This window comes from Morone saxatilis, unplaced genomic scaffold (genome assembly GCF_004916995.1).
Source record: "Morone saxatilis isolate NCDOM2014 unplaced genomic scaffold, NCSU_SB_2.0 Contig8, whole genome shotgun sequence".
Classification (NCBI taxonomy): Eukaryota; Metazoa; Chordata; class Actinopteri; family Moronidae; genus Morone; species Morone saxatilis.
The window spans coordinates 22,769,946-22,787,197 of record NW_023340257.1 but is presented as its reverse complement, the minus strand read 5'-3'; the positions used below and the strand labels follow the sequence as shown (position 1 = coordinate 22,787,197).

General features: G+C 40.4%; 1 protein-coding gene across 1 annotated transcript in view; it reads right to left on the bottom strand.

Moving 5' to 3' along the window:
- Positions 1-686: 686 nt before the first annotated feature.
- Positions 687-17,252, bottom strand: part of gab2 (GRB2-associated binding protein 2) — a 33,983-nt gene continuing 17,417 nt past the window's right edge. Inside the window, exons 3-10 of the mRNA XM_035680423.1 lie at positions 8,162-8,390; positions 5,474-6,069; positions 4,623-4,720; positions 4,155-4,434; positions 3,902-3,992; positions 3,638-3,740; positions 3,385-3,507; positions 687-3,270 (exon numbers count right to left, since the gene is read on the bottom strand). Coding sequence (XP_035536316.1) covers positions 3,127-3,270; positions 3,385-3,507; positions 3,638-3,740; positions 3,902-3,992; positions 4,155-4,434; positions 4,623-4,720; positions 5,474-6,069; positions 8,162-8,390 — 1,664 coding nt within the window. The 3' untranslated portion in view covers positions 687-3,126. The remainder of the gene's footprint in view (positions 3,271-3,384; positions 3,508-3,637; positions 3,741-3,901; positions 3,993-4,154; positions 4,435-4,622; positions 4,721-5,473; positions 6,070-8,161; positions 8,391-17,252) is intronic.

The window sequence follows — 17,252 nt, the reverse complement described above, 5'->3', positions numbered from 1 at the left end:
GAGAAAGAGAGTTCACCCTGCAAGAGGTTTTAGAGTAAAGAAATAGTCTTTTCATTATTTTTTTAGCTGCCTTTACTAGTCAGTGAGTCATCTAAACTGTCATTAGCGTCTTGGTTTACTAAGACATGTTTAACTGATTAATCATTTTTATTATTCAGGAAATGGAATATTACTCATTTGTGATTACTGGAAAAACATCACAAAAACAAGAGATTCTGAAGAAACATATTCTTATTTCTACACTTATTTATTTATAAGTTAGTATATAATAAATGTATCATTTTCCAATTTTTAAGTAAAAATGCAGTTTTAGTCACTTTCCTGTGTAAGACTGAAGTTATGAGGGAGGCATATGGCAATGCATATTTGTAAGCTTTTAGTACAAAAAGATTTACAGCCATAAATACTGACTTAAATCACTGGTATGGGTACCAGCTTTTGAAAACCCATACAAGGGTAACCCTCAACTAGAGTAACAGTAAATTATCATCTAATACGTACACTAGACCGAAGGATGCAGCTGCTGTCCTACACAACAGGGGGCAGCAGACATTCAACTTCTTTGCATTACTGCACCAATTAAGAATGTGTGGGTGAAAGATGAGTAATGGTATGTATCTGCCAGAAAACAGTGTTTTGGTTTATATTTAAAAGAGGAACCTTAGCACCATTCTTTCACTTCTTGATTTATTCTATGTCCACAGTTTAAGTCTACCATAATACAGGAATAACAAAGTCTTGTATTCGTGTGTATCCCAAATGAACTGTACCACATTACCATCACACTGGCATCGTTTGTCATATTGCTTCACAAAATCAAGACACTTTGCATACATCAATGTTAGTAGAGAGAATGTTTCCTTGTTTGGTTGTTGTTGTTATTGTTTTTTTTTTCTTTTTTACAATTATCAACTGCAAAACGCACAATAAATTAATAAATTAACACACAAGCAATCTGCAAATGCTTTACAGTAGTAGCAATAACAGTGGTTAAAAAATGATCTCTACTAGTACAGTACGTCAACCCAGTGACAGTCTGACAGTAGATCTGAGCAGTGTTTTCAATCTCGCCCAGTCAGGCTGTCATTTAACATACTACAACTCACAATCTACCACAACACATACACAGCTCTTCTGCTTACAACAGGTCTCTCTAGATAATAAATTACACATCCATTTCACTTCAGAGACTGACGGGGAGACAGGCTTTTCTTCAGTCTTTTCTTTCCTCTCTCTTTCTTTGTGAATCACAGTTCACCCGGGAAGGGCTTTGCCAGTGCAACTCAAACTGCCAGCCTCCCCATTTCATGTATAGATCATAAAATATGGGAATTTAAAAACGAATAAAATACACACTGTAACAAATTTGATTTAGCCTGACCCCGTTCTTGTGAATATCACTTGCTTACACTTATCAGTAGAAAATAATGATAAAAAGAATACAAAAAGCAGTAAAAATGGTAGAAAAACATTAAGAAGTAAATCTTAATGAAATAATCAATAATACCATCTAGCACTGCATGGCCACACTATTCATCTTAAGATCAAATAGGGATTCACCCTTCAGTGGTTCCAGCCCACAATGAAATACTGGACTTAAGTTGAACTAGAAACTGATCATTCAGTTGTCCTAAATACAATATGGCTACCACTTGAATAATATTGTAAATAATGAAAGGCCAAATTTACAGTCTAAAATCAAATGAAAATATAAGGCAAATTAAACAAATAGAAGAGTTTCAGGAAATTAAAAAAACATTCTTTCCTCAACTATTTTTAAGTGACTCTGATCACTGGCAAATCTTCATTGTGGCAGGTTGCCTTTGCAAGAAAAGGACAATGTTACATTACTGCAGTGCACTTTTTGTCTCAGACAAGTGCATCAAATTTCTAACAGTCAACAAGATGCGCTGCAAATATGTCATTCTATTAATAATTTACATACAGGAAACAATTACTCTTCAGAGACATAGCTGTAGTGTGTCGCATATCAAAGACCGAAGAACTGAATGGTTGAATTCCAGAAAACATAAATATGCTATTCTCCTTCTACTTAGCTTGTATTTATGGTCTCTAGAGAGATAGAGGGAGAAAAAGAGGGAGAGGGAGAGAGACAGAAAGAGGGAAGATATCTGAACTCCTTGGAAAGTACACCTGCTTTATTTTTAATTCCTCCAACTCAATCATTTTCTTGGTCAGTGCACATTTACCATGAAATGTATTAGATTATTACCTGAAGTAAATTGACCATTAAAGTCAAACCATACAAGCATACAAGATGCCTCTTCTTCTCGCCTGTCTTGTTTTCTTCATTCTGTAGATTTGGACGTTACTGACTTTGTACCTGCATTGAAATAATTGGCCTGCCATCCAGCCTGACAGCTTTTGAATATGGTTTGGGCTCATACTTAATTGAAACCGAGGCAACAGCCATGTACAGTTATCATTAGGGCTTCTGACATGGGCCTTTACGCATTTGTAAGGCTGTTTTTTTTTTTTTTACTCCCCTCTTACCAGACATGCACTGCTAAGCTGAAATGATAGCCTGCAGTGAAAATAATCTCTTCACTGCTTCTGCAAGACTCAGCACAAGTGATAGATTGAAGTGAAAAGAGAGAGTCTGCCTGCATGCCAAAATTGGAGTGCATCTTGGCATTCCTGAGATCAGTGAGCATACTCTTACAGTATATTAATATGGTTATCGACCAGTTAGCCTCTGCTACTCTTTTAACAGCATTGGGTAAAGTACTTGCTAGACGCAAAAAAGGTCTGACTGTTGCAGAGGGGGCAAGTGGGACAGCTTGCAATTTATAAAGGATGGATTGATGAGTAAGGATGATATTTTCATACACATAATCAATTGTCCATACAGTATTATAACAGTCTGCATGAAGAGCTTTGGCAGGGCGCTTCATCTGTATGGCCGGATATCCTGCGTGTTAGCAGTGCACTGCAGTAAAAATCATCACAGAGAACAGGCAAGATAGGTTATGGCTTTTTGTCCAAATATTTCAGTCTTAAACAAGCCCAACCAGTATTAATAGTAATGATAGAAACATGACACTGGAGATGCTTGACTTGGACTTGGACTTGAGTTTTTTTGTCACTTTTTGGTACAAGTCAGTGTCAGGACTTGACCCCTTTGGCAGGTTCAGTAGACTGCCGCACATCGGTCCACTCTTGCATGGTGCTTTGCAGTGCTTGGGTCTTCTCCTTGTCGACTTGCACATAGTCCACCTTCTCATCAGAAGTCACAGAGGATGTAGAGGGCTGTGGAATGACAAATAAGGCAGCAGTGAGATTTTGGCCTGAGGACAGACTACACTGTGGTAGAAGTGAGAACAAATGCTATTACAAATTAAGTCTACAAAATCATCTGTTTACTTTTCTGTGTGGGCTGGGTGACCCAGGCTGGAAGTCCAGTGCTAGGTAGTCCACATTGCCACACTTCCTAGGGGCCGGGCTGCTGGTGCCACTCACGGCTGGGGAGGTAGACGCTGGGTTCTGCTAATGGGGACAGGAGGGAGGTGTCACTCACACAGGGTTCACTGAGTAAGTGTAGCATGCAAACAAGTAGATCATTAAAACAAAGAACACAATGTGCTCTCTGATCTCCCCTCCAGCTATTAGGACTAACCATAGCCACATAATTCTCCTCGCTGTCTCCAGAGTCCGTGCTGGTGATGCTTTGTGTAGAGATGGGTCGACAATGCTGGGAGGACATGGAGTTCATAGCAGGCCTGAAGCAAAGCAGACAGGACTGTGAGTGTTTCTACCTTCTACCTTCTGACTGCAGGCAGAAACAAAATACAGCACCAATCTGTACCATCAAACTGTGTGTGTATATGTGTTTGTGAGTAGCCTTGGGTGACCTAGCTTGAATGATTTATATGAGACTCACATGGGCCGTTTCCAGGACATGGTGACTGGACTCTTAAATGGCAGCTCATCAATGATCCCATTGTTCTTCAAATCAAGAGGTGTTGGCTTCGCTGTGGAAAACAAGAGCAGACACTGTCAACAAAAGTCACTGTCTTTGTAAAAACAATTAACAATGCAGACTTTGGAGCTGATTTGAAGCCAAAAATGGCAATTAAAAATACATGAAAACCCATGCTTTTAGATCAGTGATAACTTTGCTGTCAAACACTCACATTTCCTGTTAGGTTTGAGGTTGCGGTTGATGGGTGGTGGTGTGACATCACTGAGACGGCTGGGCCGGTGACACAGGGAGGCGCTGCTCCCCTTACGGGCAGGTAATGTTGCAGAGAATCCTGGGAAATCAAAGTGATGTGGCCCAGGGCTCATAGGGATGTAGATATTCTTAGGACTGTCAGCCTGGGCAGCGCTGAGTGGCGAGGAGCCAGGATTCATGGGCACATAGTTGTCATCTGAGTTTCCGCTGTCTGAGCGAGTCAGAGGGGCTTTGGTTCTCTAGTGTCAAGCGAGACAGAGGGCACATGACTCTCTTAAACTCGCTGGGCTCAATATTGCAGAAAAACTGCAACACTCAGTTGGAGTAAATATAGTAGAAATGCATTTTCTATCTCTGCAGTTTATGATTTCGCACTGACAGTATCTGTCTGAGGAAGGAGTGCAGTTAAATGGAGAGAGTGACTCACCAGGTAGGAGCTGAACCCATCATTGACAGACTCCACAGACTGGCCTGAGTTATTGAAATGGATGGGACGGTGATGGCTGTTAGTTTCAAAGGAGGAACCTGTGGAGAGAGATCAATATTTACCACTGCCATGAACCCTAAAAGGTAAAAAGTGCTCCTTAAGTGAAATAGTACAACGCCAAACCTACATAAGTCAAACACAACAACAGAATAATCAATGCAATAGAGGCCAATTTAGACAAAAATGCCTGACATTTCAAGGAGTAAAGTCATGTTTTTAATGAAACAAACAGAACTCGAGTGACATTTTATTAAATGCTTCACTGAGTTATAATTAGTCTTTTCAGCACAGGTGTGTGAACAGCCTGTAGCCTCACTAACAAGGGTCACAGGTCAGTTCTTGTCACTAGCTATATGAGGCCTGAGCATGGGCTTGGCAAATCAGAGAACACAGCATAATAAGAGGCAGTGCATTGTGTCTGCAAGTGTTTTTTTTATTGCTTATCAGCCTGGAACGAGGCATTCTGGAGCAGGCTGTATGGCTTGAATTTCATTAGCGTCTCAACAGAACAGTGTCTGCTAGACTGGCCCGTTTGTTTCTGCTCAGCTGCTCGTGTTAAATCAGTAAAATGAGAGATAGAGGAAGAGGGAAAGAGTGAGAGAAGGGAGGGGGAGAGAGGAAACGCAAAGTCACTGCAATACCACAAGAGAATGGACTGATCAAGTCAGACTTACATTTGAAAAACAGGAAACAGGTGAAATGCACAATTTCAAAAGATCTGTATGACTCAACAGAGGTTGTGTTTAAAGAAACGAGCAGTGTTCACAAGGAACGTATTGCATTCAGTGTACCTCGGTGCAGCCTGATGTTCTCGACAGCAGGAAGAGTATTCCTCCGTGGGATAACTGACACTGCAGACGTCAACTCTCCGTTCTGGCTTCCTACTGATTGGGGACTCCCCCACTGCCCCTCTGACCCATGGCTAGGTTTAGGGGGCCTGGGAGGAGGAGCACAAGAGGACTCAGAGCTGGAGGGCGTCAAGGCATTGTGATTCTTATCAAACGTCCGGGGGATCTGATAGAAGGAGCCAGGTGGCGTCGGAAGGTCGTAATTGTCAGTTGGACGCTCATTGCTGTGCATGGTGGCGAGGGTGTTGCAGGGCGTTTTGAAGGTGTAAACCTCTTCATTCTCCAGCTCAGGCTCACCTAGACTGCTGTGAGCCGGTGCCTCAGAGCTGTAACCCCGCGGAAGCACGTAACAAGCCTCCTGGGAGGAGTCATCATGCATTGGTAACTGGTGTTTTCCTGGCTTGGGCAGGCTGTAGAAGCCGTGCAACTGAGCACCCATGCCATTCAGACAGTGAGAAAAGCCATGGGAGAGTTTCTGCACTGCAGAGTCGCTCCCTACAAACAGATTGCTTCGTGTGGCCTGGGAGAAACTGGCACTCCTGCAACATGGACAAAGACATACACAGATTAAATCTTTAATGTCCCCGCAGTGTCTACATTAATGCACCTAATGCTAGTCTATCACAAACACAGCAATCATAATTATCTTTCAATAGCATTTAATGCAAATTTACGTGTAATTATCCAAACAGTCACTAGATGGCACTGCAGCTCTACTGGGGAAGCTTTACCCCTATAGGTCTCAACACACATTTAAAAAACACACCTAGACATCAGTGCCTGAGCACCTTTATGCTGCAATAGCATATGCATTTGATTTTTTTTATTTCCTTGAAAAGCTGATTTGTTTACAGGCCATGTTGACAGGGAGAGGATATCCATGTTAAGAGGGAGAATGCTATGACTTTCCCACAGTTTCTCAGCCTCAGTTAGGCACCCTAGGGACATGCCTCATTTATTCTGGCTCCTTTGTAGGGCTTGACCTTGAGTGCCAACTGGAGCAGCCCTACAGCTTAGACATTTCTAGCCAGTTAGCTGACCAATGGTCCGACTTAGCTGGTCAATGCAAAGATAAGATATCCTCAGTGAGTCGTTTCTTTATGTCTGTACTAATCTCTCTCTCTCTCTCTCTCTTATGCATTTGTGTTCGCCATTCTGCAGGTTTTTAATGGTTATGTTCAATCTTGATTATAAATGTAAGAATTTTAAATTAGCAATGTATCAACGTAATACAATTAATATTGACATAACATTTTGCTCTCTCTGACTTCATTTCTTTTTCATGTCAGATGGCACGCTGTGTTCCATCAATTCTTCTTCTGTCTCCTCAGGATTTAAATCATCAATCAATAATTGTGTTCATCACCCTGCCTTCCATCATGGTGGCTGCATGGGGCCTTCTTACATAGATTAATTCATACCACTGGTCATCAGACCAGTAGAGTTTCATTCTGACGTGAATCATACCCCACCACCAGATGCCTGTCTTAATTAGCAGACCCACAGAGCAGAAGCTAGTAAGGGAGTGACAGAAATCTCTGCATAAAGCTGATGAGATGGATTGTGAGGTTTGATTTCCTGGGCTTCACAGAGGTCCAACACAGCAGATTTATGTGCAAATCGTGTGGCTGAGAGGGCAGTTCTACCCTGTGCTAGTCTAAACCTATAGGAGTGATGAATTGCAGCCTCAAGCTCATTGATCATCTACTGTGCCGGCTATCTGCTGAATGGCATCATTATTAAAGCTGCCTTTTGATTCTTGGAAGCAGGCATGATGGCAGCAGGAGGTGAGGTGAATGTTAATGGAAAACTCAGGAGTGCATTTAATATAAACACTTGGTTCTTTTGTTCTCTGGCTCAGCATATAGCCGAGAGAGGTGTGCATGTCCAGTGCATACAGTTACTCGACAAGTATCAACATCTCTTGACTTGTGCTTATTTTGTTGTTTCAATGTTTCAATGATTGATCGACTAATTGTTTTAACACATCTGCTTTTCTGGAAATATAGGCTATTTTTTATATATTTTGACATTAATGTGATAAAATACCATTATTTTTTCTGGAATTTAATACACTGGATTAATCAAAAACAGACATTTACATCTGATAAAAATAATTATTATTTATCTTTAAATAATTATCATTTTTAACAGAATGATATACTTTGTAATAGAAGTTTAAATCCATTTAGTCGAATAACCTGTGGTATTTTATCATTTTAAAATCAAATGAAATTATAGTATACAAAAAACGTTTTTTTTAATATTTTCTCAGGCTTCTGAAATTAGGATTATCTGCCATACACACAGAAACATTTCTTCAAGATGATCTATTACTTATTTTAGACTGTCTAGTTTTAGAATATGCACTTCAGTCTAATATCGTTATTAATGACTGGCACTTCCTCAATTAAAGCACTTATAATCTTTCTACAATGCTTTATCACACACACACACACATGCACACACATGTACAGTACACACAAAGCAGTTGGATAAATTTCCCCCCATAACAGTAGTTCTAACCCTTAGGGGCTTCTTAACTGAGGAAGCGCTGTAAACCTGTATGTTGACCTGCATTAACGGATAACAGGAAACTGACACAGGACGCCTGAGTGTTGTGACCTTTACCGTGCACTCTCTGTCTTCCTGCTCATGCACTGGTGGAGGAGGAGGTAGTCCTGGGGTGCACTGTTGGACAGGGAGCTATGGTGTGTGTGGTGCACAGGCACATCAAAGGTGAAGAGGACTGGCTGGCTGGAGTGGATGGGGGCAGAGGACTTGCGTTCTCCGGTCAGAGGAGCCATTGAGCTGGGGACATCTGCTCCAACAGAACGGGGCATATGGTGTAACCTGCCATCTGCAGACAGGAGAAATTGGAGTTATTGATTGTTTAACCCATAAAATGTTTTTTACCCCAAAAAAGGCTTTTAGGCTTGTCTTGAGAATTTAAAAGCAGTTTTCTGCCGACTGGACATGGTGTGCAATCATATGTTACAGAAAGTAACAATCAGCCAAATAATCAGAACTCAAACATTTTACTTTTGTTGTCACAGTCCTTACAGTCAAAGGGCAGTGTGTAATCCATTTGAGGGTTCTAAGCCTTTACATGACCTTGTCTTGCATGGAGTATTGCATTCAGTAGCTTTCCGTCTTCTCTCTAATCAATAGAGAAGAGGGATCTCTCTCAAGGGAGGAGAGAAAACAGTATCCTTCTGCTTTTTTGGGCTGCACATGATCCAAATTATCCTTTTTGACCAGGGTCAATGTGCTTTGTTTGATTCTGTTGAGCTGACCATTGTTTTGTACACCCAGTGGCTGTGTGAACAACATGGTCTTAGTCTTATTGTTTCTGTGTGACATCCCTGATATCTGCATTGAAAGGATACAAAGAAAAGACAAATCTGAGATGGGGATGCTGCAAATAGACTAGGCAGGAGGCCAAAATGAGGAGGCGCAAACTGAGCTGTAGGAGTAGAGAGTGGGCGGCCCACTGATCCATCGACCCATGGTGCTGTGTGCAACACTGGCTGATGGGAGAGAGGGGAAAAAACCCTCCACCAATCATCTTTTGCTGATATTAATCTCTCTCTTTCACTGTTCAGTAAATGCAAGGCATGAGCATATCTACAAGAACAATGAGATAAAACTGTTTCAAATTGGAGATACAAGAAATTATTATTTTAATTGTTGATACATTTTATGGATTATTTTTTGGTTAATCAAATAATTGTAAAAGGCTATATAATGTCAAAAAGAATGTAAAAAATGCCCAACACCACAAGACTTAGGAGTAGATATTCAATGTACAAGGATATAAAGCAGTAGATCTTTTCATCTTATAAATTGTAACCAGTGTATGTTAATAACTTAAACACTTATAATTGTGATTTTCTGTCAAGCAACTACTCTATCTAATCTTTCTAACGTAATCAGTACCTTCCCACTTTTTACTTTTTCCTAACACGTAGATGCATTTTGCATATCCTCCCCACCATTCCACTCCGCCTTTATCAGACCTTTACAAAGCACGTTATGGGTCAAACTGCCCTTTAAGAAGAGGGCAATGTTCTGTGAGTCATGATGTGAGCTGACCATACAGAGGGACCACAGCCACTGTGAAAAACAGAAAAAACACACAAATGTGGTGTGTGACCATTTGTGTACGCATGTAGGATGGTTGGGGGGCGGGGGTATTCTGGAGCCCAGTTAGCTGAATGAGGTCACATCCATCCCCGAGGGGGAAAAGGCCTCTGCTGTGGGGTCTCCAGGCCAGTGGACATCAGTGAGATGCCCAGGCCCACAGCCACACAGCCACACAGGCAGGGACTCCCCCCAATGATCTTCAATTACACCATTGTTCTGAGTGATTCTGGGCTGAGCTGGTTAGGCATCATCTCCTTTCTCCACAAAAAGCTTTGTAAAAGCTTTCATCCACTGTGGCGAGTACTAGGCCCACTAACATGGGTAGATATATTGATTTGTTGTAGAAAGACAGTTCCTCCCCCCTGCCAGAGAGAGGAGAGCTACATGGAAAAACACATACTAATGACTTAAATGCTGAGGACACAACAAAACTTCCAACAGTAAAAGTAAAATGTAATCTTGTGTAATATGTGTGTGTGTGTGTGTGTGTGTGTGTGTGTGTGTGTGTACAACAGCATTTTTTCTGTGTGCCCTGAATGATTTTTGATTAACTGCCGCACATGACTGTCAGAATCAGAACAAGAAGAAAGACGACTGGTCCAGTCTGCTGATGTAATAGCCTACATGGCTCATCACTGACACTAATGGGTCTGATGATGTATGTTACCACTGGGAAGCAATTCCATCAAGTCAGTAGAACCACAACACAGAAATAGAGAAAAGAGCAGAAAATACAAACACTGAAACTTTCCCCTAGGTGCTTCTAGTAGTATTCCCTCCACTGGCTAATGTACTATGACACTCAATATAAGGTGGTAAAATGTTTATTAACCAAAGTGAGAAGTAATTTATTATACTACATCTTACACAGAAAAGTAATAAAACTTGGAGGGACTGGCACAAGTAAAATAAAGGCTAACTACAGTTTTTTGGAGTTACAAGCCTGATGTCATTACCAGAAACAGTTTTCTCTACAACTAAGCTGAAGCCTCAACATCAAACAAGTCAGTTAAAAGAGACAAAGAATTCTTCCCACGACATTCCTCAGCTTGAAACAAACATCAGACTATCAACAGCAATGCATTAAAAGACCCTTTTGGTTGGTGAAGAACATATGGCTATTCTGGGTCAAAGAGCCCCTAAGTTCATGAGCAATTTTCCAATTATGCTCTATAATACATCACCTACTGTCTCATCTGCTCTGTGGCTATAATCTAATAGAAGCCGGCTGCTGGTCTCAGGGGGCCAAAATTAGAACCCTGCTGGATCACTAAGGACAAGAACGTCTTTGTAGGGTGCTCATTTCCTCTCAGTCCAGCCAGAATTAGACGAGGACATATGATAATCTAATCTGAAATGAGATATAAAAATAGAAAATACCACTGACCTATTGAATTGAAAGGACGTCTGATGGAAAAATTAAGAAAGAGGAAGCGTTTGAATTTTCTCAATACAGCAGTTGTATGCTTTTCATCAGGATTGCAATCATCTCTTAAATATTCCATAAAAGATAATCATCTAAGGTACATGCTGTCCACCTGCCTTCAAAATGAGTACAAGAAATTTGCAATTTCCTTAATGGTTTCATATGAGATTGGACATAAAATATAGCCTCAGGGTTGAGACAAATTAACCTAAGATATTCAGGGTGCCTGATGGTGGGGGAGGCCATCTTGTGACACAAAGGTCAGGCAATGGGTTTGATCCCCCATGGGTCCTGACAAAGTGTCCTTGGAAAAGCCCTCTACCTGCTCATTTAGTGTACGTCAACCTGGAAAAGAGAATTAGCTAAATGACTCGTGTTTTTTTTCTTTTCCACTGCTGATTCTGATACATTATTTGTTGTGCTGCATGAGTCTGTCAGACCAGTGGCTCTAAGGGTCTCAGGAGGCCACATAGTGGTGTCCATTTGCATGTGTGGTTAGCAGAGGGTTGTGAGCTTTCCCTGAGAATGACATGACTGGATAAAGAAGATGCTAGTTGCAGCAGATATGGGTTAGGTAAACACTAAGGACAGTGTTAGCACTGGAAGAAAGAGTGTGACACTCAACAAGATGAGGGAAAATGGCGTGCTTGCTCTGCCAGTTAGTCTGAAGTGAACAAAGTGACATGGCTGTTTCATTCTCCCTTGAAAACAGCTCAGAAGAGTATTAAGCAGAGCAGACACACAGGAGCTTTCCCTGATCACATTACTCCCCGTGTGCCTGCCCTCTACAGCATCATGTGAGAGCCGCCCCTCGACCACACTGCGACATCAATTTGCCTCGAAACACTGGACTGATCAATCACCTAAAAGGCTCAGGCTTGTTGGGGCCAATGAATTACAGAGCTTGGCTTAAGTCTAAAACAGCAGCTCATTTTCAACGCTCTGACCTCATTTCTGCAAGGCGGTGGGTGGATAAACACTGTAGCTGTGCAACAGTAGGGTGGACAAAGATGAAAAGTTTAGACAATTTGTGGTGGAGGCTGAGTGTTGGTTTTCATTCTCTGATTGGAAAAAATGCACGACTTACCTGTGCTGCTTAATGCACCCAAGCAAGCCATAACAAAAGGATAATTTGCTCTGACAATACAGTGCATTACAGAATGGGAACACACGTCTTGGTGTGGAAACGCAGAGGTCATGACGAATGGAGAATGTGATTCTAATATGGTCTCGACCACAGTATACACTATAGTAATTTTGCTCTATAGTTACTCCAATCAATGTAAGTGCATTATTAAGCATTAATACATTTGATTCTGGGCTGAATCTAATCCCTTGTGTTTATATGCAACCTGGTCAACTAGTTCAGTTCAGAACCTAGGTTAACTTTTTTCTACATTGTGGTCATTTAGCATTTTAGTCTGATTGGTCTTTATTGAAACACAGTTAAGTGATTATTAGCTTGTGCTGTAAACTGTCCATCAAATATGTTTGCTCTGATATCCTGTGCCCCATGGCATAGTATTTGGTCAATTGAAGTAAAAAATCTTATAGCACTAGGACTGTAATTTTCAGTAAATTTCCATTCCGTATTTTTTTTGAAGGCTGACCCAAGAGTATAAAAGAAGTAGGAAAAATCTCTTATTTGATAAAAACGTAGGATGTCCTGCACTGTAGACATGCAGTCATGTAAACAGCTGCCCACATGAACTTCTTAGCCTCTAAGAAATTACATGGGATATCTGTGCACTCCTGTATACAGGAGGCAACTCTGCACTAACACTACCAGCCTTCTGTTTACGGTGAATGTATTATAATATGACATAAAATGGTGGCATATCTGCATGACAGAAAGCAGATTATACTCAAAATTGCTGATTACAAGATAAAGACAGGTATATACATCTACCTACATGTCGATTAGCATATAAACAGTTGGCCAAAAAAAATATCCCATTCTAAAAAAGTCCATTTGCAGTTTACATGTGACCATAGGCTGGGTGGCAGCCACTAATTAAAGTGACTGGCTTTGCCACAAGCCAGTACTAAACCTGTCATTTGAACAATTGAGCTGATGCCAACTTAAAGATGAAAAATGACTACACATACAACCAGAATCCATATATATATAAATCCACAAAGATTATTACCTAAAGGAATAGCGGACTGCAGATAGTCTAGGTTGAACAAGGAATAAGGATTGAGGGAAAAGAAAATGTAGAAATATGTTGTATGAGCAGTTATGTGGCATAAAACAAGTTTTATTGGAAGGTATTTTGATGCTACAGCATGAAATTCTAAAAATGAGCCTGATTTTGTTAATCACATTTAGTGAAATTCCTGTCTTGACAAGGGAGGTTTATGTGTTGCCAACACCAGTCCAATTTTAACTGACATTGCTCAGGCACAGCCACCGTTGAAGAGAAAAACAAACAATGACCACAACTTTACTATATTTCAAGTAGGTTCCTCTTTAATCATTTTTACTCAATCTAGATTTCACACACAAATCTCTGCCTTTTTTGTGAAAGAATGAGCAAATGGGGAAGTTTGAAGGGGCTTTTCCACAACAGTAATATTTTCATTGTTTTGGAAACTGGCAACCTTGATTAGATGGTAAGGTCACGATCACCGTGACGCTGACTGATTTCAGCAAGACACATTTTTAAGTCATACTGAGACGTACATCTGTAATCAACAAATCATCAATCTGGCTCCGCGCAGACAGTTTAATGTGAACCCACTGTGAAAGATTTTGTTTGAATAAATCTAATCTCTTTTCAATGCCTATTTGACAAAAACTGCTGAGGCTGCTGTTGGAAATGCTGATTTAGAAGTTATTCTTTTTTTCCATTTCTCACCATCTTAAGGGCGACAGTTAAACTGAAAAACAATACTGACTTCTTTTTTTTCAAGGGACAGCCAGGGAAACAGACAAAATGAAGAGGAGGAAAACAAAACTGAGTGGGAACCGTCATGCAAAAGACGGAACAAAAAAGGCAAAAAAAAGAGGACTGCTGACAAGTAAAAACCTCATCCCTTAGTTGAGATTACCCTCGTCTCTGAGTTCAAACAGCTGGGAGAGAGCAGAACAAAGCCCATGATTGACGAGATGATGTTCCATTCATTAGATTGTGCTCGGGGGTGGGTCTCCCTGGGTGCAGACACACGCCACACACCCAGCCATCAGGATCTGATAACAACAGAGCTAACACCCATCAACAGATTATGACTACAACTAGGAAAACATGTAACTTGGTGTGTACGTGTCTGTGTAATCAGAGGTGCTATAATGACTGATTAGAAATAACCACTGCTGTCCAACTTCTCTTGAAAAATCTTGTCAGCATTTGTTCACAATTAAATGAGAGACAAGCACAACTGTACTTGCAATTTATTTGGTTGTTGAGTTAGCATCAGTAAACCTAAACATGATCCACACGTTGCACATCCTTACACATACATTCTGTAGATTTTCTTTATATTTACACACAAAAATCTCTCTCCGTTCCCTCCTTTGATGATTTTGATGATGGGTGTGCATAATGTATTCTCATGTCTCTGGTTTCCTTCTGCTTTAGATGCTGCCAGTGGTATTGTGGGATGCACGGTGGCAGCAACAGCAAACCGTCCTTAGACAGCTCTGTGGCAGCAGAAACCTGACCTTCCAGTGCCATGGAGTCTCATTATTTTAACAAAAATCAATGCAGACGAAGGGCACTTTGGGAGGAGAGAGTGCATGTGTAAGAGAGTAAGAAGCCAAAGGAGAGGGGATGTGTATGTCTGCATGTACTATTTGTGCATGTAAGTATGTATAAAATATGTTGTACATTACTGGTCTTTTTTTGTGTGTGTCTTGAATCAAGCCAAACAGATCTAAAATAAAAACTTGGAATTACATTACAACAGTTCACCCAAATTCTACAATACACTTTCTACTTGGCCCTTGTATTAAGCATGCAGGTAGTTAATTGCATTTGCCCCGAATTTTAGGTATTCTTCTCCAAGACTTAAGTCAGCACAGTGCATTGGCTGAACAGAATTAAATTTTTGCAGCTTGAAGCAATAAAAAAATAGATCTCTCTGTGAACAGTTTTCCCAGAAACTGCTTTGAAGAAATTGTCCACATACAAACTGTCTATAGCGTATTATTTGGATTATCCAGAGTTACAGAGACAAAGGCATGCTGCTGTTAAGTTTTTCAGTTGTATTTTCTTACTCTTTTGAGGAGCATAAACAATTACAATTACAAAACAAATGTTATAGTAGCATTTTAGGACCCAGAATGATAATCAACACCAAAAACATTAGCACACATATTTAAAATTATGTAAAACTGGGTATTAGCCACAAATGAATGTCTGAAATGCTCGCTGCAAGTGTGTGTGAGAGAGAGATAAAAAGTGTGAATGTGTGAAATATTGGGTGTAAGAGAGCAACTGAAACAAAATGAGATACAACAAAAGACAGAAAGAGAGAAAGAGTTGCGTAACTATGAGCTGCTGTCATGTGCTGCCCTTGCCCAACCTTCCTACAATCCAAAGAGGCAGCTCACTACTGGCAGCAGAGGTCAGCTTTGACTGTTAAAAGGTATGTTCAGATCAAGATTCTGATATAACTGAAGTCTCAACAAAATCCTCTGAGAAACACAAACACTTCTACACTACTTAAGACTTACTATTGAGTAGCTGAGCCTGGCTAATCCCTTTCACAATAATTTTAGACGTCCCACTGGCACTGCAGCTGAATTAAAACAACAAATATGACATTGTGTACAGTAGCCTATGCAACATTATAGCTGCAGAATGCAATCAATATAAATCTCAGACATGCAGGCTGATGTGTCTTGAGTCTGTTTCCCTTCAGAGCCAGACATAATGTGTTAACCAAAGGTGCTATCTGCACAAGTTGGTATTTGTGCTTCTTCTGTTTGTGGACTTGTGTAATTTGCATAAGAAGAACTAACTTCTCTGTTTTTTTCCCACCTGGCTTGTTTTCTTTCAGAGAGGAAATTCCCAGTCTGTTAGGTGACACACTGGCTCAGACCTGCAGCTCTTTGCCAGAGGAAAAACCCACAAAATATCTTTACTGCTTTCCCTCTGTTTCTCAAATTACCATCCATATATCTCAGTCACTCCATCAAACTATAATCACAAAACCCACAAGTACATTATTCCGCATCAACTGATAAAAGCTTAGTGTGTTAAACAACTGTTAATGTGTTGCTTGTGTGAAACTGTGGCTCAGTTCTATGAGCACTATGTGTTCACGAGCTCAAAGATCAAAATCTGTTGTTTTGATGTTGCAGGAGGAATACTGATGCAGGCAGGAAGTGTACTCCTCTCACAAACTCTATTTCTCTTTTTAACACTCACTTATGCTCACTGACATCAACACCAGCATCAATACACCTTTTTAAAGACAGGTGGTTTACGCTTGTCAGTTTGGGCAAAAGCACTTTCCAACTGTAATTTTCACATGACAGGACTGTGTTGTCGAAAATGAAACATGTTGCCATGTGACTGCAGGAAGCAGGAAGCTTTATTAGCTTTTCTCACAGATGTGTACTGCTTTAATACATTGCTTTTGGCAACACACTCCCAAGTGGTACTGAAATGGTTAGCCGGTTACTTGATTAGTTTGTTAGAAAACTGATCAGCAATAGTTTTGGTAATCAACTAATGCCATATCAATGGAAATGCTAAAAATAATGCTAAAAAGGCTACTTACATTAAACAGATTTGACAAAGATTATGACTAGCTCTAGTAACAATCACAATGTATTTTTGCATTATTATACACCAGGTAGTTTCAACTAGCAGTCTGATTATTTTTCAAATTATGCAAAAAACACCAATAAAGAAAAAGCTAGCTCTATACTAAGCAAGTGTTGATGTTGAGGGGAGGTAAGCATTTATTTCCACCGCCGCACTGACAACAACCTGATACCACCCAAGGGAGCAGGCAGGAGTTATTCAGAGGAACAGAGGGATGGATCTGCATATAGTCAACAGTGTATTCCTTGGAAAAGAAACTGACCCGAAAAACCTCTCATGCAAAGTTGGTCTTACAAAGAAGGTATGGGTTGGGTGGACTTATCTTAAGTTGTGTGTGTGTCTTTTTAAGATTCACAGAGAGAGAGAGAGAGAG